We start from the raw sequence: 22,572 nt of genomic DNA, 5'->3' as shown, positions 1-22,572 counted from the left end.
AGTGTTACAGGTGTTATCATAGCTCATGCGCTGGCTGCTTGCCTTTTGATCTGCATTATCAATCAACAGGAAAAAATGGAATTTCACCACACAGTCAGTTCCGAAGATTAAAGCATCACATTTCTGTCACTCCCCGCTGTCCCCGGAGCTCTCTTCAGGGCATCCCTCGAATCTCAAAATAAATATTCTGTGAACATTCGTTTTCTAACTATACTCACAATGGCTAACGTGAAATATGACATAAGCACTATCACCACACACCTTCTTTGATCGGTTATATAGTCAAATTCCATAAGGCGCCTAGTAACCCAGAAATGTGACGGAAATGAGTGTCACAGTTACTTTAGCTCTGTGGCTGATAAAACGTGTTTCAATGGGGGAATATGGTGTCAAGATCCATCCTTCTTCCTGACTCAGTAAACCCTTTGCGTTTGTGTCTTTGTGGGGGGCAAGTTCTCTCCTTATGGATTCCCATGGTGTCTCAAAGGTCTGGGCACCTGTGCACTCCAGTCAGAGCCTGAACACAAGATTAGGCTGATTTATAGAGATGCACATTTCAGGTCCAGAAAGTAAAAATCCAGACCGAGGCTTTGTTTTCGCCAACCAGTTGAGTATGAAGAGTCACAGTGACAGAGCACTCAAGTGCTCGGTTGAAACAACATCTAGACTTCAACTTTCTGCACCTGAAATGTCCACTTTTGCTGGTCTCTCACCCTTTGGACCTGCTCCAGATAATCTGCAGACCTGCTCTTATCCTTTTAATAACAGGACACATGTACTGGAGCCGTCTGGTCTTGGCATCAGGATTATTCGTTTCACCTGGACTGGGGGTATTTACTGTCCCAATAACACTGGAGACGCAACAAAGTCTGAACCCCGGTCAGTAGCTTCACTTCTAAAGCTGACTGTTCATTTGCTCTCCTCTCTTCATGCAGAGTGGGCTTCATTGTCCCCAGGGGGCTTGTTCAGCCTACTTAATTCATTACAAGCATTACTTAGAGAGCCAACAGGCTATCCCAGGGTTATGCTGAGGATGGTTCAACTTAATAGATCTATCCCCGATCAGAAACTAGCACAGAAGTCCCATTTTAATTATGACTGACCAGAAAGGTGTCTTATTTTCACATATCTGCATTTATGTACATCATGAAATAGCCATAGTTCTTGAGTCACATGATGCCATATAGCTGAGCAGATGCAAACAGCTGGGCTGTTTGATTTGTCCATCTGTTTACCTTCAAGCAAAGCTGAAACACCTGCTTTATCGTGGCGTACCAGCACTCAAGGGTTGAGCTCCCCGCTGAGCAATGGATCATCGAAAAAAAAAAAATTAGGAAACACATTCAGGAAGATACTTGATGCTTCGACATTGTGACAGCTTAAGCCAGCTCACAAAATGTACGTGACTCAGAGCTCCACTGACAAGCTTGCAGTTCTCTTAAGCGAAATTCCAGAAGGTTATAAAAATCTATCAATAAAAATGTATTCCATGAAAGCCAAGCTTCCACTGATGCTCTGCACTCCACTCCGAGTGGCTGGCTAACTTGGTTTATGGCGGCTAACCGATCTGTACATTAGTGATGCAGGGGATATGGTGAAAAGGTCTGACCACCACATTAGCTGCAACAGGACAACGACTGTCTCTCACATAAAGTTGAACATTAAAAGAACTAAATGAATTAACGTTTGGGCAGAAAGGGTCATGATCCTGTCAAGTTTACCAATGAACTGTGTAACGTGGAATGCGGCCACTCTGCACTAAAGTCTAAGCTTGCATTAGCCAAACACTGTTAATCTTAAAATCTGGACAGTGTGAACTGGGACTTTGCCGGCATGGTGGTGCAGTGGTTAGCACTGTTGCCTCACACCTCTGGGACCCGGGTTCGAGTCTCCGCCTGGGTCACATGTGTGTGGAGTTTGCATGTTCTCCCCATGTCGTCGTGGAGTTTCCTCCGGGTACTCCGGTTTCCCCCCACAGTCCAAAAACATGCTGAGGCTAATTAGAGTTGTTAAATTGCCCATAGGAGTGCATGAGTGAATGAATGGTGTGTGAGTGTGCCCTGCGATAGGCTCCGGACCCCCCGCGACCCAGTAGGACAAGCGGTTTGGAAAATGGATGGATGGAAGGAGATACTTGGAACAAAGCAATTCCTCAAATGAGATCTACTCGGGGCCATTTGTGTGGAGGGGTTGATCCATACATTGCCCTATGAAAAAGAAAAGCTTTAAAGTTAGCAACATTTAAAACTAATGGTCTGGATGGTTCAGTACCTGAAAAAAATTCTACACTGAATTTGTTCACATGAAACACATCTAATGATTTAATGAACACAGAACATTCAACAAATTCAAAATGGAGTTGCTAGGACAAGCTGATGCATCCTAATTTAGCCAGAAAGCAAGGGGACCCAGTACTCTGATTAACAAAGACATCCTGCTAAGCAGCTCGAAAATGGCTTGACCCCACAGACAGATTTGTTTTAATACAAGGATGAAAATACTCTGAACAATGGACCCTAGTGAGCGTTTATGAACCAAACTTTGATAATCATTTATTTATGTAGTCTGAAGACTTTTATTTAACTGATGTCTTGAGGCAGAAACATCCGCAGGACAGTTATAACCCCTTTTACTCTCACCCACACAGCACACTTAGCTGCATTGATTGATTTTTGCTGTTCACTCTGCTCTTTCATAGAGAATTATATGTTGAATATCCCCTCAGATTGCCTAGTCTTCATTCCGCCCTGGTGCACTCATTATTAATCACAAACAAAACAAGTGGGGCCTACAGTTGGAGACTCAATCCTACACTCCTTAAAGGCCCGGAATCACGTACATTCTGTCAGCCATCTGAAATATGAAGTACGAACGCAGATGGCGGCAGGGGCTGCGAGCAGATACAAATATCTTCAGATGCACAAAAAACATGAAACTCTATCAGGGGAGACAAAATGGGAGCTTAGGTGGTCACAATAGGCAAGAAGAAAAGAGGCAGAACAACTCAGGGGCCTCTATGCCCACAACAAGAGTTTCAAGGCTGAACAGAGGATAGCTGTTGGTCTAAGTAGTCATGTCCATGAGGCACAGGTGATTTCCTTAATGCAGTCATCCTTGCTTACAACACAATGACATCACATTCTAAGGATTCCCACAAGATTCCCCGGAGCCCCTGTCCTCGCTAATGCCACCTGCTGCCCGTGCATGGTATGACGCATGTATCAAACATCAGATTAATATTTTTAGTCTTATTAACCATCCCTACTTTTTCGTGAAGCATTGACGTTGTACCAGTGGGGCTGAATGACTGGCTGCAGGAAGCGATGAATCAAAATACTCAAGAATCCAAAAATTTAGTCCTTGGAGAAATGAAAGAACTCCAACTAAAGGTCTGCACTGGGATTTCGTCGACGTGATATTGAAATATGACGCACTAAACAATTGCTCGGCAGAAAGGGCTATTATTAGATGAACACAATGCTAATACAAAGGAAACATTTAATCAATCCCGAGGTGATAAAATCTTACCTCAGGGATTTTTTTAAGAATTTCATTTTTTTGTTTTAAATTGATATACTTGAATAAGCCAGGGAGGACAAGTATTTTCCAGGTACTTTCTGTAATGCTGCTTTATCCAAAACAAAGGGAAAGACCCCTTACAGTAGGACTCTGACAGGCCTGTCTCACTTCTTAACATTGACTATAAATTAGACATGATGAATAATGCTGTGAGGAATGGCAGAAACATCTACAACAGCAGCTCAATGTGTGCTATGCTGGATCAGGATACGTGCACCGATTGTCTGACCATGGGGTGATAGACCATCTCAATAGACCCAGCTCAAAGTTTCTTTATTTCTTTTTTCGATGTGACACAGAAACAATTTGCCGCCAACATCACCAAAGGGACCTCCTCTGGGCCTGTAGTTGTGTCAATCGACCCAGGGGCTGGGGGACACGTGGGTCTTCCCCTGTGACCCATCAGTCTCCATTTGAAGGTCACCTTCCTGGATGACCAGCCCTTGGGGAAATTATCCATCTAACTGCTTCACTAAGACTGTGAGATGGTGAGATTCACCAAGAAACCCCCCAGATGCTCGTGATCTCATCCCCCTCTGTCCCCACACACTTGAACATACATCATGATGTTAGCATTACTTGTCTATATCCTGCAAAAAAGCACCAACTCTTGGTTTGGAGCCTCCTCTGTTTGTCCCCATGCTGAGCTCTGCCATGCTGTGTTACTTCAATAGGACGCCCTGACACAGCAGCAGTGGATAATGTATCTCCTGAATATGCAGAGTTCCAGATGCTTGCATTAAACCAAGCTGCCTTCGCTTCTTCCACTCCAACCCTGGGACTACTCCAGAAAATTGCTCCCCGGTACATCATTTCCTCAAAGCCAAATTTACCCATCGTCTCTTCCCTAATCTCTAAGGCTCATTTACAACATATTGATGGAGCCCTCAAAACTATATCTATCAACCTTGCCCATGGCTTCCGAATTTTTCTTTATAGAAATAGCAAACAAGGCCTCCGGCCCTGTATCGACTATGACAATTTGGACAGTGATTTGTACACAAAGGTGGAAAAATGTGAGTTCCATGTTAATGAAGTACCTTTGCTCAGTTAAGTACTAAGCTTGCAAATGCTAAAGATGGATCAGGAGTAGCTCATGCCAAAGACTGACAGGGAGATGCCGTTTTTCCTGGGCTTGGCAAACGTTTATAACTGGTTCGTATGTAGCTTCGGTAATGTGGGACCCCTCACATCACTGATTAGGAAATCTAGAACATTGTTTCCCAGCCTGGTCCTCAGGGACCCACAGATGGTCCATGGTTTTGCTCAGACAGTCCAGTCTGGGACTGGGAGGGAGTAAAAATGCAGACCATCTGTGGGTCCCCGGGGACCAGGTTGGGGAACATTGTCCAAGAACCTTGTTCTGGGTAATTGTGAAAGCCTTATTCACATAGTCCAGAGCTCCCCTTTGTTGAAGCAGAAGCTTTGGAGGTAGAACAGGAACTGTCTTGTCTCACTGGCAGGGTGATCCTCAAAGGCCAATCACAGAAACATTGAAAGAATGACGATGGTGGGAGTTTGGAACTGCTTGCTATTAACTAGCATCATAAGTGTGGAGACACTGACTGAGAGGAGCTACCCATCCATGCTTAATTCTCACCACTGAAATATTGAATACATTTTGGGACATAAAGAGACTTAACCTCAGGTCAGCTTGGTAAGAATTAGCTTTCAACCATTTCCAGTTCAGAATACAGCATCTAAAATGGAAAAAGGCAAGTTTCCTTTCACGGATGTACAAACCACCACTGACCCTGGTCATTTTTAGTCTGTTTCCTCCATATTGGGGACAGAAAAGATGATGTCATCTTCACCCTGTCCTCTTTGTACTTGTCATTGAACCATTACTTGAGGCATTCAGAACCAGAGGCTTTGAGTCTGGCCTTGACATACATGACATACACATCACTTTTAGCAGGACAATGATCTTGTAATTGCTAAATACAAAAGACTTCCCTTAGAACCTATAGGATTTATGTAGCTCTTTCTCGGGATATGAGGTCTGCTATGATGAAAGTGAAATTCTCTCTTTTTGACTGTAAAACTGCAGATAATATGTTTCCTTTCAAATGCTTACCTCCTGTCTTGTCTTTATAAATTCAGGCTGGTCTGACTCTTGCAGAGGGTCAGTAATGAATGCGCTGATAGATCCTTCACGCACTCAGTGTAATCAAATTGAACACCTTACATAACTTTTTCTGTATATTCACAGACTATATGTTTCATTGTCTTTTCTCCCTCTCAGTGAACGAATCAAGACTCAATAGTTCTTTATTTTCGACACAACCATGTGCTGAAATAGTTTCTCTTAAGCCTCAATGGTGCTACACATAAATACACCCACCCAATGAATTACACCCACAATACATAGATCCATTTTCAGCAGCTGTTTATCTCATGGGGGGTCCAGAGCCTATCTTGGAGGTTACGGGAACAGGGCAGGGAACAACCCAGGATGGGGCGCCAACCCATCGCAGGGCACACTCATACACCTATGGGGAAACGCCAATTAACCTCAGCATGTTTTAGGACTGTGGGGAGAAATCTGGAGAACCCAGAGGAACCTCCACAATGATTTTGGGAGAACATGCAAACTCTACACACATGGAGCCATGCCAGCGACTAGAACTATGGTCACAGAGGTGTGAGGCAACAGTGCTAACCACTGCACCACCATGCCGCCGACAACACAATACAATACAATACAATATAAATACAGTGTAGAAAACTGTTTGATTTTGTGTGTATAGTGTAGTGCAAAAATGTCCAAATAAACAACATGCAAATGTAATTAAAAAACAGAGAACAAAAAGCAAACCATGGTGGTTTCAGGTCTAAGATTAACTCTGGACTATGATCAAGCAGAACTGTAACTACTTTAAAATGGATTATTGTGCAGGCTACTGAGATGTTTGATGGTCTTTCCCCTTTCTGGTTTAATACTGAAAAGCAGTAAAGTCCAACAGGGATGTCAATGGGATAAAGTTCAATCGAAACTGCAACAAATACCTGCTGAAGAACCTTGGGAACGAAACTTTCCCCCCAAAATGTCCCTAGGGGAAAAGAGGGTTCTCCCAGTGATTTTTTATAAGAATTTCAGATTACAGTTAAAAAAAGGAATCAGTTGTTTGAACATTGCAATGAAATCTCCCTTTACTGCAGAAACAGGAAAATCATTTATGTAATAAGATCTTTTTCTGGCCATTTGTGACTACAAGTTACACTACCCTCTGTGACACACATGGAAATACTGTCATCTAGATCAGCCACTGGGATCTTTAAGCAGTACAAGGCTCTTATATCAAGTCGATCTGTGCCTGAGTGGGATAAGACCAAAATTAGTTGGGTATAGACTAATAAAATGTAACTTTTTACATCCAGATTGCAGGACTTCATTTCTTCAGCTGTAGTTGAAGGAACTTTTTAAACTTTCTACTTAATCATGCTCTAAAGTTCACAGCTTTTGGCAAGGTGAATGTGACACCCCCACCCGAACTTCACAGAATCATCATCCCAAGGTCCCAGACATCTGTCTCCTCCAGAGCAATATTACTCACTCCGGACTTAAGCACTGCTGTGCTGTAAAACTTACAAGCAGAGATATATTAGCGAAGGATAAAAATGTATTGCATGAAATGAAAGTCAGGAATGTGGATGTCTAAAATGAACAGATTCTTAGAAAAGATAATATACAGGCTAAGAACTAAGATAAAAATTTTCTACAAAATCTGGCAACCTTTTATTCATCGCATGGAAAGCACCCCACTAGACCAAATCGATAGCTTTTCTGTATGGTCAATGTTACATTTTATCCATTCATCTTCTTACCCCTTATCATGATCATCTTGATCACATGGGTGGGGGGGTGGTCTGAAGAATAGGCCACATAGCTGGGGTGCACCTTGGATGGGGTGGCTGAGATCAGATGATAGCTGGTGCATCCAGAGAGGTATGGCCAGGAGATCAATGTTATATTTTATATGTATAACAGAGGCGTTTGGTCTATAGAGGTACACGAGGTCTGTCTTTGAGATTAAATTATGAAACAATTAAATTTGAAATAACTCATTACTAAAATTTTGCTGTCATTTCTCTTCTTTGGGAAAATTCACTATCACAATATTATGAAATGTGCTTACCTTAAATCTTCTTACCTCCATCTTTTTTAGCCTCCTGCCACCTCTGATGTATAAGTGAAATAGCAAACATGCCTGCAGTATCTCTGGTAAAAAAAAATTCTGCTTTTGTTGAATGTGTCTGTCATTTATTTCCTCTTTTCTCCTGCGCCTTGTATTTCTTGTAGTGTGGGCTTTGTTTTGTCCTGTTTCCTTTTCATTTGAGCCAGTGGGTTATCGCCTGCACTCGCCGCAGCTGGAGGACGGGCACAATGGCGAGGCATCGATCAGGCGGGGAAGCGGAGGGGCGAACGCTTGATAAGATAATCCCCCCACTGGGTCCGGAGTCCTAGATTAAAGCAACAAAGGGGGCTGGGGTGTGTGTGTGTGTGGGGGGTGCGTGGGTTGTATGAGTGTGTGTGCCATAAATATGCTGTTCAGGATTCCGATGCACATGCTCATTAATTATCAATCATGATAAACTGGAATGGGCCATCAGTTTGCTGCAATCCAAGTTGCCATGCCCCAGAGAATTCTGGGATACTTCTTGCTGGGTTACATAGTCAGCTAATCACACCTCCTCATAACTACAGTTAGTTAAAAGACTCAAGGAACCTATTTACCGCAAATGGTGGTTCTGACCGTTATTTTTTTTCACCCTCTGAGGTAAGCTATTATTATGCTAATGAGACGCCGCGGTTAGCTTGATTGCTTCTGCAAGTGCTCCATCTTTGCAGGTAGAAATAACACGCGAGACAAGTCTGCTAATGAAAAAGTGATGGACCTTAAGTACATTGCCAGCAATATGTATTCAAAGGCTTCTATATAGAGCGAGGCTGTAGTGCTCATTCACTGCAGTGTTCCTCTTTATAGGAGGGAACAGCAGTAGTGTAAAAAGCGTAGTAAGTTGCAATTTATATTCCAAAGGCTGCCTCACTGTCCTCAGAACCTGTTACAGCACACAGTCGGTACGGCACCGGCGACGCCCCCGAGAATGTACCTGCAGAACCTTAGAGCGTGGCGATCCTCCTCCTCTGGATGCTGCTCTCCTCATCCCAAGCTCCACCCCATCTGGCCCCAGAGCCCCGCCCCCACCTGGCCGGTAGGCATTATTGGACATCATTGGCCCTCCCCCTGTGCCACCATACACGGACTTCGGTCATGCAGTCGCTCGGCTCATTCGACAGCATAACATACGCGCAGTCAGGAAGCCTCCCAGGCCACAGATATAAGCTTAGCTGCACCATATTCATATTCCCATAAACCATGATGGTGTTATTTACACCCCCTGACAAGAATTACCGCCATGACAGGCCGGAGCGGGCCATTCCTTGACAGCCGTGTGAATTATGTAGATTACAGGCGGATTTCTTTCCTCTGGCTCTCGCGGACTTGTCCACAGCGGCCTTTGATCAGGGCGCCGTCAGTGTTAGAAGTCTGTCTGCAGCTGCTGTTTACTTGCTCCGACGCAGCGCGATGGCCAAAGCGTCTTTGCATTCGGCATTCTTAATCAAAATTGGGCGCCGGGAACAGCGTGGCGTCACGTGACAACACCGGCAGAGAGGCAGGGTTCAGTGGAACAGCGCATATGGAATAAATCTGCCTGCCTGGTAACATTAACCTCGGTTGTTGAAGTTGCCGTTTATTTAAAGGGGTGTACAGCACTACATCGCACTACATCGCCACATGTGTTGGAGGGTATCGCTTGCTGTTTTTGAAAGCAGAAACAGTCACAGAATTTCGTTTTTGGCCGCATAATTATTAAGCAGCGTTCAGATATTCTGTATTCTCTTTCAGTAGATTTTGGAGTTATATGTCATCCATTCATCTCCTATACCACATACCTTATTCAGGATTGTGGGGATCCAGAGCCTATCCTGAAAATGATGAGCACAATCCTGGCAATAACCCAGAGCAAGATATATGCACTGTTCACAACTATGGAGAATTTGGTAACTCTGATTAACCTTAACGTGTTTTTGGACCGTGAGGGGACGCCAAGGAACCCAGTGGAAACACGACGACGCCAACAGCATGCAAACTCTGCACAGTAGGAAAGGTGAGACTCGAACCCTAGCCCCCTATGTGTGAATCAGCAGTGCTAACCACCCCATACATGACTCAATATAATTCTATTTAATTTCACTTACTTCCATGTGATTCATGCCCTCATTGGTTATCTCCATGCTGTCTGTCTAGTGAAGGAGAAGATCCTACCTGTGATGTTCCCCATCCCTCCATGCCTCAGCAGTTTCACTCTGGCCGCTCTCTGCACCTGCTCAGCCTCCAAATCCCCAGGGGGAGGCAGGGACCCGTCGCCACACTCGTTCCAATATAGGTGGTGCTCCCCCAACTCTCAGCCCTGTGCTGCAACTTCGGTTCCCGTCATCTGCCTGAAAACGGCACCTGGGGGTCAGGCCAGGGGCGAGAGGAAACGCAATTAGCAGTCACCGCGGGAATAAAGCTCATTCTCCTGCCCGGGTTTGACCTTCTTTCTCTCCCAGTCAGCTCTCCCACCCTGACTGTGTAACACTAATAAATGAGTCTACTTGTTAGTTTGTGTTCCCAGGGGCGAAATGAATGAAATGAATGCGTTAATGGTCAGATTAATGGAATATAACTCTGGGCTTATACAGAATGATACAGTAAATTCCATTAATTCTTGGACTGATTATAATAAAAGTTTTAATGCAGTATAACGTTCACACATTGAACCAGTTGTATAGGGAAAATGAGATGAAATAAGAAACCGACACTGCAGCGTCTTTGTAACTGGCATTGAGGGTGAACGCTGACAAAAACAGAAAATGAAGTGAAGGAATGATGCTTCATCTGCCATTTGCTCAAGAGAGTACAGTATAGGTATAATGGAATACCTCGACGCATGTCCCATCATGCTCTCCTTCGGGATATACACACAGAATGAAGCTTGGGGTCCGAGTGCAAGGTCAGGCCATTTGTCCAGCACTCCTGGAACATTTTGGGTGGTTAATGGCTTAGCTCATTCTGCCCCCCCAAACACCTGAGTGTTTGCACCTCTGCAGGAGAGATTTGTTGGTACCCGTTGGCAAAATAACAGGTCATGTGTGTAACATATACATGCATTAACACATAAGGTAAGAAAGGCACATAATTTCCACCAAGTGTAAACATCAAACTGCCTGTATATATTGCAAAGATAAACTGCTGCCGTAAGATGATTCTAGTCCCTGTTCTGGTTAACGCTGACTGCCGATTTAAACATACACAGCTCACATCCTACAGTAATTGAGAGATTTGTGTCTGTTCATTACTCAGAGAGGAGACTCTCTAATCATTGAGGCCTTTAGTAATAACTGTAATAATACAATCATTCTGTTATGGAAGATAACGGCATGACATTCGAATACAGAATTCAAATATCCAATATTTCATAACAAACTTGGAAATGAAAGTTGTTGGCTAATTTTATTTCATGCCACTTTTTTCAAGCAGGAACTGACTGGGTGATAAATCACCAGCCTTTGGGTGTTTTTGTCGTATGATACCAGTCTCTCACTCTTCAGAATTTGTTAACCATAATGCATCTGTGAATCCATAGAATGTCGACTAAGCCTGATTCGTGAAACTTGCTTTTGACAATCCTGCTCACGTCGAATTACTGTCTGCCTCACGTCAGCGCATCCTCCACGCAGATGCCCTTCTGAACTCCGTGCTCCCTTCTTGCTGCCGTGTTACAGTGACATAGTAATGAACGTGTGCTCACCTGTGCATGTTTATTTTTGCACACGTCAGCTCGAGATGATAAGGTCGACACTGTCACTGCTGAAGGTCCTCACTGAGCAGCTCTTTTGACTTCAGGTGCATTCCCAAGCTAGTGTTGGGTTGTATAGTTCTGTTGTACAAGACAGACTGTTTGGCAGTGATATATCCATTGCCTGTCAACACGATCTACATGGGATCCCACTTTCTCCATGTTTGACAGAATCACCCCCACACCCCATTTAACAGCAGCTTCAGCCTCATTAAAATTCCGCCTGATTGAGACACACATTTTAGCTCTCAGCAGCTTTTTCATGCTGAAGAGAGGAATTTCCCACATGCAGACAGTGCAATCCGCGTGACAGCCGTTCTAAATCAAATCCGCGCGCAGTACTGCCGCCCCGCTCGCGCAGTAAGGGATTCCGCAGACTTTTGCTCAGGCGCGCAGGAGAGACTCACAAGCTGTACTTGCTCTGAGCTGAACTGCTTTGAAGCAGCAGTATGGCTTCTCATACTTAAGTCAGTATTTCACATTGACATAGCATTTGTTTGAAAGAGGAATCCAAGGCCCTGCGTGGGGCCTTAGGCGAGCGTCTCTACCACCGCCAGCGCCAAAATAAATGCACAAATGATGGGGAAAATAAAGATCGTTCATTGCTTAATTTAATATAAATGCAATAAATAACACAATAAGTAACATCTATCCATCCATTTTCTGTAGCTGCTTGTTGTATTCAGTTGTGGAGAAATAACTACGCCGAACATTTTATAATAAACATTACATAATATAATAATGTTTTATAATAATATGTTATATAATCAAAATAAATGATTACAAATAAGAATAAAGAAGTAAAAGCTCTCGTATCTGGCATTCAAGTGGCCAGCACAATTCTAAAATAACACTAGAACTATACAAATTTTTAGTTCATAATAACGATTAGTACCATGATACTATTAAAATTTGCACTAGAGTGACTGAAAATACTAAGTAAAAGTATCGCGAAATATATAGACTGTATTGGTTCCTGCTAATGTCTAAGCACGAAGGACGCACCGACATATCTCAAGAAAATTGTCTAGAGGTAAATTGGGTGTGTTCCGAACCCCAAGTTCATTCTTGGGAGGCAAGTTAGCATGACCGACCTTGCCAAGACCACAAGTACGATCTTTGCATTCTTAGTATTAAGAAACTCCCATGGGTAAGGGTGGGAACAGCTGCTGACACAAATAGGAAATCATCTGCAGACCAGACCGTCCCATGTGACATAGTATTCTGTTCGATCTTTGCATAAGGCAGCCTAAAAAGACCGCGAAGCATACAGCCCCAGAATTCAAACACATTTTTAAATGCATTTTTTAAATGCATTTTTTAATACTGGATACCGCTTGTTAAGTTTGATGCGGCACATGACGTAAATCTGATTCTGTGGCCAAATGGTCCAAACATGCCACACTGGTGTCGATTTTTACCGTAGCTTCCTTCTTTAACAAGGCAGCGTTAAGGATGGGGACTAACTTCCATTAATTAATTCATTCCATCAAGTTTGAAAGGGGGTGAAATTTTCTTGACAAGACAAGAACCAAAATTCCAAAAAACACATTAACTGTGGTTGTAGCTACAGCTAGTCCTGGTTACAGTCCGTCATACTCGGCAATTTTTTGGTTTCCTAGTAAATTACATAAATACTTGAGAGCGAGTAGTTGATAAAAACCAAAGCTGGCCGGTTATTATACATAATGTTATATTCTTTGTTGAAATATGTTGCTGAAAAGATGAAAGGCATACTACCTTCTACTCGGATTGGCCCCTGAAACAGTATTGTCAGGTTATTCGAACGTCATGGCTTAACAAGCGGATTGATTGGTAAGAAATAGAAGCAAAAAGTTCAGCAATGAAGCTATTTAATTGGTAGGAAATGGAAGGAGGACCGTGAGCTGACTGGTAAGAAATGGAAGCAAATATTGGAAATGAAACTCTTTCATTGGCTGGCTAATGCAAATCATTAAAAATGCACTATCTGGAGAATGCGGGCATCGATCCCGCTACCTCTCGCATGCTAAGCGAGCGCTCTAACATTTGAGCTAATTCCCCACCTCGAAGATACATGTGTAAAGTACATTAGATATCTGCATAATTGCGCCGTATTTTTCGTAAATAAATTTTACGAAATCTTGGGTTGTTCCCTGCCCATTGCTTCCGGGATAGGCTCCGGACCCCCAGTAGGATAAGCTGTTTGAAAAATGGATGGATGGATGGATGTTGTAATTTAATTGGTAAAGTTTTTCATAAAACTGAAAAAGAAAAAAACTTGCCCGCAGATATAAAAAAATATATATGTAAATGTGACTGTAAAGTTTTTTTCGACACCTGTTATTACGTATGGAATATGATTATAAAATTTCACGCGCCGGCTGTGTATTACGGCGTCCGTGTTTCGGACGGCTGCGTCTGCATGCGACCTCCTGCTACTGCGACATCGCACTGCTGCTGGGTATGAAAATGCGCAGCTAGTCCGTCTGAGGGGGTGACTGGAGAAGTCAGCAGTTTACCCCTGCATGGGGAAAAAAAGAAACGTAGTACAGTGGGCAGGAAAAAGTGACGGGGAACTGCGGGAATGGCAGAATGAGAGACAGGAGGGCGAGAGCAATATTGCAGCAATATATCCCACTTGCATTTTTCCAGCTGACAGTGAAGGGAAATTAACGATAAACGGAGCTTTACGACTGATTAAAAAAATATTTACAGTTGCCTTAAGGATGGTAAGTATTCGTTATATTTGAACGGGAAATATCGCGGCGGGCTACCGCTTCGTGCTCAGTGCGTATAACCTTGAAAATGCGTTAAGCCAAGCGATGGGTAGGAAAGACGAGATGCAGAGCAAAGAAAAACAGGGATCCGAGTGGGACACGCTGTCGCCTTGCTGCAGGTACAGAAGTGGGATACGGACTTGTTTGCTGTTCCCAGAAGGGGCCTGCTTTTATCATTTTAACTGGGCACTTAACCTAAATCCATCCACTGGGGTATCCAGCAGAGTTTATGATAGTATGTAAATCGCGGCAAAAAGAACAACTAACCGGCTCTATATTACAGTAAAAATATAGCCAGTGTGCGGAAACAGATGAATGCAGACGATTGTAAAGTTAATAAAACTTTTGAGCACTAAAATAGTTGCGGTCTGCGTTTTCACGCATCAGCGACCCGTGAACGTATTATCTATAGTTAACGTAGGTATATTAGGGAAGTATATTAACCGGTGCATGTGTAGGTAACGTGACAGCATGTATAAAGTTGCGGCGAAGCACTGCAGTTTGACACAGCTCGGCGCACTGAAGGATCAGCGGCACCGCAGACCAGCCCGAAGCGGACGGTCACGTGACGAGGGGACAAGCAGCTTCCAGCGATTGAGGGATGCTGCATATTTTAGTGCGCTACCGAAGCTAAATCGCATACACTTCTCCCACAGCACAAATAATCTAAGTATACAATTGTATACATATTATAAATAGATAGCACCTGTCTTAATTTTCTTGATCTGCAGCAAGCACACAGACTGTGCTAAGGATAAGCCCTGCGTAAGGATCAGCCGGTGGGCATCCGGGGAGAAGGTGTAAGGAGAAACCAGGAAGAGCCAGGTGCTTTGTGACAGATGCCTTCAATGGTGCTGCAGGGAGAAGAGACTGACATATATGTTTTTTGTCATATTTAGCCCTGTGGACAGCCTCTGCTGTTGATGACCGTCACCTGGATGACTCTGGCCTTAGCCTCACCTGTGACCTCCCTCCCTGAGGCAGACAAAGGAAGGAGAAAGGTGGTTCACGTGCTGGGTAATGTCCCCCCCCCCTCTCTTTGACAGACATGCATAATGGTCTAATTAGGCAGTTAAACCATTTTTAATCGCCCTTCTCTTTCATCCCTCGCTCGTCTCAGTATGTGGCTGTTCTGCATTGCGCATTAAGCTACCAATCGTCAAATCAGTGAAAGTATTAATCTCACCTTTATTGTTGTTTCACAAAGACATGTAAATGAAGCGCTGCTTTGAATATTACCCCCTACCCTTTTACCTGTTCTCTGGTCTGTATTTGCCATTCAGTGGGAAAACACCGTTTTTGGAGAAAGTGTTTAATTATGGAGCAGTAATTGCAGTAATGAGGTAATCAGAAGCATGTTACTATGCTGTCTGGACAAGCCGAAATGTCGGCTTCCCAAGGCAGAGCGGTGAGCCAATCAGCTGGCACATTTGCCATTTTTGAGTGCCTGTTTTTAAACTTCCATGCGTCCTGCATGGCCCAGCTTCACTATAAGATATCCCAAAATAAAGATACCTCCTAGCATTAGTCTTGTGTCTAAACCAAATAGTGCAGCCTACAAAGAAACGGAACTGGCATCTGTGTGCAAATCCTTTTAGCACCACTAGAACAGAGCAGTTAAAATGTTTTGAGCCCATTACCGCAATAATAACGGTTGCAGGCCTGGTGATTCAATGGTTGTAGATCAGGTTATTCACAAAGAACCTGCAGTCCTCTGATCTCAATGGCCGCATCTGTATCTCACAGGTATTCATTTGTTTTTTTTTTTCTTTATCTGTGCCGTGGACAGCGACAGCCAGCCTGAAATGGAGGCTTTTAAGATGCCGCTGCTAATGAGCAGCTGCCACGGCTAATGACAGACCCCAGGATCTGCCTGCAGAAAGGGTCTCTAGTGCTGCCGTCCGGCCGACAAAGGGCCGAGGTTATTATTGGCCCTCAAATGGACGCTCGCTCTAAATGGGCGGAAAGATTGAGAGCAGAGCTGCCAATATGTAAATGGGGGTCTGTGAAGCAGGCATCTGCAAGGCTGACAGGAAGAGGGTCTTTCGCTCCGTGGGATGTAGTGAAATAAGCCGCGACAGGACTGCCATGTACAAAGAGGCCCCAAGGCGGATTTTTTTGTGGATTGGCACACAGACTGCAGAATGCATCTGAACAAGGGGGGGGCATGAAGTCATATCCACTCAGATATAACCTTTATGCTTCATTTTTATTTAAATTGTTGAAGGCTTCTCACCTTACCATACACTCTTTTTCACTTGTGATGCATGATTTAGCTAATGCTGCCGACAGAGGTGGATAGTTCAGGTCCAGATAGTATAAATCCAGACCAGGTGTTTGTTTCAACCAAACAGTTGAGCGTAAAGAGTCACAGTGACAGAGTACTCGGCTGGTTGGTTGAAACAAAATCCTGGTCTGGATTTATACTTTCTGGTCCTGAAATTTCCACCTCTAGCTGTCTGGGGTTGAGTGAGAGGCCGGGCAGGACAAGCCATTTTCCCGTCCCCAGTTGACAAAATGTACAGCATGGCAGAAGTTATCATGGGGGGCCATTTAGGGGTCCAGGGATTATAATCCCTGTCCAGCCCTGACAAGCGGCCAGCTCATCCTGACCCACTGCCCCTCCACAGAGGATGAGACTGGGGCCGTCATTGTGCAGACCGCCCCCGGGAAGGTGGTGACGCATCGCGGGGGCTCCATCACCCTGCCCTGCCGGTACCACCACGAACCGGAGAGCGCCGACCCGGCCCGCATCCGCATCAAGTGGACCAAGGTGTCGGACAGCCTGCAGTTCGAGGATGTCTTCGTGGCGCTGGGCCGGCAGCAGAAGGTCTTCGGCGCGTACCGGGGCCGCGTGGCGCTGGAGAACATGGGCCCCGGCGACGCCTCTGTCGTCATCCACAACATCACGCTGCAGGACTACGGGCGCTACGAGTGCGAGGTCACCAACGACATGGAGGACGACACTGGCTTCGTCAACCTCGACCTGGAAGGTCAGCAAGCGCCGTCCCGGAGCGCGGTCATTAAAGCTGTCGTCCCTCCCTCGAGGAGCAATAGGGATTCATTAAAATAGAAAATAATTAACAATAATAAAGACGCAGGTTTGTTTAAGGGGGCTTTGAAGGTGAAGGTTAAAGCGCGAGTAGGAAGGATGCTCCCCACCTCGTGTGGCTCTCTCCCGCGAGCAAAAGTGATACTTAAAAATTCATCCATCGTTCGGACAGATGAGGATCAAGGGTTAGGGTGATAAATGCATGCGGGAGATCAGCCGTCAGCTGTAGCCGGCCACTCTGGACGCTCGTCCTTCTTCTGGCAGGAGTGGTGTTCCCCTACCATCCCCGCCTGGGCCGCTACAAGCTCAACTACCACGAGGCAGATGAGGTGTGCAGGCAGCAGGACGCCATCTTGGCTTCACACGGCCAGCTGCACAAGGCCTGGGTGGAGGGGCTGGACTGGTGCAACGCGGGCTGGTTGGAGGACGGATCCGTGCAGTACCCCATCGCCCAGCCCCGGGAGCACTGCGGCAGCAAGGACACCCCCGCCGGCGTGCGTAACTACGGCTACCGGCACAAAGAGGACGAACGCTATGATGCCTTTTGCTTCACCTCCAATCTTAACGGTGAGTGTGTCCCTTTGCGTCGAGCATTGGGGGAGTTGAGGTCTACACCCATTTAAGGGGGTGCAGGGTGTTGTATTGGCTGGTTTTAACCCTCTGCATAATTTACACCCATGGTCTGGTCTGGGCGGAAGCTGAGGATTCTGGGATTTTTTCTCCATTTAAGGATGGTGACCTTCCAAAGTCCCAGACTCCAAAGTTTTGCCTGATTATAACAGGTATAAAATTTTATTTCCATTCACCAGCCATTAATCCTGAGCAGGCTCACTGCTGTATCATTTGTTATTCATTATTTATCATTTCTAATATTTTATATCCTTTTTTTGTTTATATTTTTTATTTACAGTACTGTGCAAAATCTTAGATAGTCAAAGAAACTGTTTAATGCTGTCTGGGTAATAAGAAAAAAGAAAATTACACTCTCTGCAAAGGAACAGTTACATGGTAAAAAATAACAAGAATTTATTCTTTTAGAAAATGTCACTGATCTCTTGGATGGTACAGCTTCAGATCCCAAACCTCTCCTCAGGGGCACCTCAGCCATTCCATGTATTTCTTAAATCTTACCACCAGCTCACTTAATTAATGTAAATAACTTGATGAAGCATTGATTAGCTCAAAATGTTATGCTAGCAGTCAACAAGTATGTGGGGTGACTTTAGGAGAAGTTTTGAAATGGCTAAGCTAACACACTTTGACAGACACAAAATCATCCTTTAAAGAATGTAATGGGAGCCACGCTTTGGTGTGTCTGGTAAAGCATTTAATCCGTCCTGTAAACATGTCCGCTTCCCTTCCGTTGGGTTTCGAACAGCGAAAAGCGGGGATGTCTTTGGATTGGAGGCGGTGAGCCGCGATGTCGCTGACGAGACGATGTGGGCAGCTAATAGGCGGCGGCAACATGAGGCAGCAGAAAATCGATAGCAGAGTGCAGCGCTGCTTCCCACCCGTGTGTAGAGTGCGGCCTGGTGGGGGAGGGCTTGTGGTTTCATGCTCGGCTACCCCAGAGTGGCTGTGCTCACACTTGCTAGCCACAGAGTAGATAGACAGATAGATATACTATGCTTATTTTGCATATCCCACACATATACAGAGGTGCGCACAGAGCAATGCTTGGAGTCTGAGCGCAGGGTTATGTTACTTATCCAGGGTCCCTGGAGTATTTGGGGGTTAAGGTCCTTGCTCAGGGGTGCAATGGAAATGTGCAAAGGCTGTTTGAACCGGTTACCTTCTGAATACACGCACAGAGACTTAACTGACTGATCCCCACAGCGCCCCCTATAGATAGGGTTTATAGGAGGCTGGTTCTGTCAATGTCATTTCCTTTAACTGAGGTCCACGTGGAAGGGGACAGGCAACAGCGGGGGAGACAGTTTTATATTGGGGGATGGGGGGCAACTGAATTTAATACAAAGGTCTATTTATTTGGGGGGGGTGAATGAATTCATATTAAATATGGGTGGGTTCCCCACGTTCCTCAGTTCCTGTGGAGTGGACTTTGGGGACTTGGTGACATCTAGAAGCTCATGGTGTCCCCTGCCCCATCTCCTTCCCAGGCAAAGTGTACTTCCTGAAACGCTTCAAGAAGGTGAACTACGCCGAGGCGGCCAAGGCCTGCCTGCGCGACGGCTCCGCGATAGCCAAGGTGGGCCAGCTGTACGCGGCGTGGAAGATCCAGCTTCTGGATCGCTGCGAGGCCGGCTGGCTGGAGGACGGCAGCGTGCGCTACCCCATCGTCAACCCGCGGGGGCGCTGCGGCGGCTCGCACCCGGGCGTCCGCAACCTGGGCTTCCCCGACAAGAAGTTCCGCCTCTATGGGGTCTACTGCTTCCGGAAAAATCCAGAGAAGAGTGCCGTTGGGGGAGCCCACAGAGCTGGGAGCATCTGACGGAAAGCGGCGAGCAACTCCGACCATGACACTCGCTCGTCCAGAGATGACTGACGAGTCAAACGAGGTAGTGGGAACTGCCAGCAGGAGCCGCCTGTGATTTTACAGGGATGTCAGTCATCTGTGGTACAAGTGAGCCGCATTAAAGCCGAAACCATAACACAATAAGTCAGATACACCTGGTTTCACTCTTTATTATTGTGTCTGCTGCCATTGTGAGGTAGGCTCCCCCTTTCAGCTGCTACTTTTCATTTGGTTTTCCAGCCAATAAAAAAAAATAAGGAGATAAGGAGACCCATCTACATCATCAACATTAATTAGTACAAAGACAGAACGGTAGCTCTTTAGAAATGCCGCCGCATCTCTCTCAAGCCTGATCACATCCTTGATTATTTGACGATGGCATGAGAAAATCCTGCGTCTCCCAAACGCAAGCCTGCAGCCTCCTTCATGGACGTCTCCGCTGTCCAGCTTCATCCCCGAAGACTCTGCACAGTTCACACATCAGGAGGAAGGAAGGTGTGGACCAGAAAGTAAAACCACGTCCTGTTGTCTCGATGCGACGCGCTTGCTTATGAACATTTCGGTAATGATTCAGACCTGATAGTAATAAAAAACAAGCATGTTTTAACTGTGATTTAGGCCAAGGAACCCAATTTGACGTACACTGTTCCTGCCATGTAACTGAAATATTAGTGCAATTACGGTCACAGTTACAGTAATGATACAACAAACTAAATGATAGCTCAGTACAGACATTAGAACATATTATATTAAGTGTAAGAGTCTGTAGTTCTAATGAGCTTCATTTCTCGCTTAAGCAGTAGTTTTTGCCAGCATGGAGCTTTGAATTTAAATGTTTGTTACAATGCTTATGAGCAGCAGCAAATGCTAATCTTAAGTTCCACTTAAAGTGTCAAAACTAGCTGTAGGCGTCTCAGAGCTCCGTCAGCAAAACCGTTCTGCTGATGAAGTTGGGATGTTCTCGTCCTTACGTGGCTCTTACAAGGACAGAGTGAGAAGTCAGGAATAGCACACCGCATGCAGCGTTTAACAAACGTAACATTACACTCTGAATATTGCCCTTTCGAACCTGTTAGCCAGAATATAGAACTGAATCTGACCTATAGCTAAGCACATTACCTAAACCCACTTTTGTGGGCCGCACTTAGGTTTTTATGTTTCTGACTGACACCCGAGCGCGAACTGTCAAAAGGCTTAATTTGCCATTGTTCGAAAACTGAAAAGTCTCAAATTATTGATGAATGATTTTTATTTTATTCCATCTGTTATTGTTTCGAGGCTGACAGCTAGAAGCAGTTCGGCATCACTCACTCATTATTATGGCTGGCAGTTGGCATTGTACAACAGACTCCAACAACAATAGATTGAAAGTAGAAGCTGAATGTAATGCACTTGTCTGTGCCTTTCTGCAGAAATATCCCATCAGTTTGAGACAAACATGTACATGTCTGTACTGCCTTGGTTCCGGTCAGTCGCGTGATTCACTGCAGCAGTAAAATGGTAATGTGCTTTATTCAGGATGTTTTAATGGCCATATGTAACAAGCACATTCAAATGATTACTCATTCTTCCTAGTGCCAGGAAGAACAGTCTTCAAATAATCGATAGATAGACAATTAGATATGCAATAGCACAGTGAAGATGAATAACATTTAGATGTTATTTACAGAGTGATGCTCTGTTGGCACAGTGTATTGGGTTTGGATAGATTAAAAGCCTTTAATCAACAGAGTGAGTTTGAACGAACATGAATGTTGTCTGGCTGTTCCTAGACCAACCCATTTTCTCAGAACAGGAGCCAGAACTGCAGAGAGAACGATGGCGAGAGAGTGAGAGAGCAAGCCTCTCCATTCTGCATTTCTCTGCTCGAAATGAAACGCAGTGACCTTGTAAGGGCTGAGCACACCCCCCCCCCCAGAGTAAAAACAGCACAATCGGGTAGCAGGAAGCTTTCATCTGTGCGCTGTTTGTCAGCCGCTGACAGGGGTCAGCAAACTCAAGGAACGGTTTGTACCGAGAAGGCACACTGAGCCAGAACGACACAGAGCAATTGAGACGTTACCAGATGAGCAGCGGATTAAGGACGTGGAAACAGCCATGCGATTCAGAACCAGTGATTGTCACTCATCCACAATCTGCTCACATACTATATACGTTTCATTTATTTATGTTTGTGTATACACACATAAACGATTATAAATGCCACGTAAATGTGTGTATTTGTAAGCATACTCACAACCCTGTACTTGGAAAAACATTTTGGAAGATTGTACAGATGTTACGGAGGTGATACAGATGTGTTAAATACAAATTTGAATCCCATCCCTGGTGGTGTGAGGTTGTTTTTTTACTGCCAACCCCTTTGCATTGCATAAGAAGTCATGGAAGATGGATGCACGCATATTTTAATAGTTTTGAAGTTGCAGATGGTGATAATAAATGTAGTCTATTGCTGACCCCTTACCCCTGGCATATGTTTCTCTCTCTCTCTTTCTCTCGTAGACCTTTTGTTTTGAAGAAGCTTTTTTTGTCTGTTTGCGGTTAAGAGCAACCAAATGCGAATATTGCCCAGTTTGGCAGTGTGGAGTGGCTTACAGGCTGGTTAGCAAGGCCAGACAGGTGGATGGCCATTGAAATGTAAATCACTCTGGCGGAGGTTTGGCATAAATAAAATGACACAGGGAGTTCAATGAGGATTAAGAGATTGGCCCGTTTAGGCTGAAATCCAGCGTGTACATGAAAGGCAGGAAGCAGAGCAAACGGCCTGGTCCGCCGTCCATCTGTCATCAATGCACCAA

General features: G+C 44.9%; 1 protein-coding gene across 1 annotated transcript; it reads left to right on the top strand.

Annotated features, from left to right (window-relative positions):
- The first annotated feature begins 13,876 nt into the window (after window positions 1–13,876).
- On the top strand, window positions 13,877–22,194 carry LOC125727614 (hyaluronan and proteoglycan link protein 4-like). Its single transcript, XM_049004460.1, has 5 exons — window positions 13,877–14,198; window positions 15,146–15,263; window positions 16,877–17,239; window positions 17,563–17,865; window positions 19,419–22,194. Exons 1-5 carry the CDS (start codon window positions 13,995–13,997, stop codon window positions 19,748–19,750), a joined length of 1,320 nt encoding a protein of 439 aa, XP_048860417.1. The 5' UTR covers window positions 13,877–13,994; the 3' UTR covers window positions 19,751–22,194.
- The last annotated feature ends 378 nt before the right edge of the window (window positions 22,195–22,572 follow it).

Source organism: Brienomyrus brachyistius, unplaced genomic scaffold (assembly GCF_023856365.1).
Source record: "Brienomyrus brachyistius isolate T26 unplaced genomic scaffold, BBRACH_0.4 scaffold104, whole genome shotgun sequence".
In the NCBI taxonomy this organism is placed as follows: domain Eukaryota; kingdom Metazoa; phylum Chordata; class Actinopteri; order Osteoglossiformes; family Mormyridae; genus Brienomyrus; species Brienomyrus brachyistius.
The sequence above is the reverse complement of the archived record's forward strand: the minus strand, read 5'-3'. Positions and strand labels throughout refer to the sequence as shown.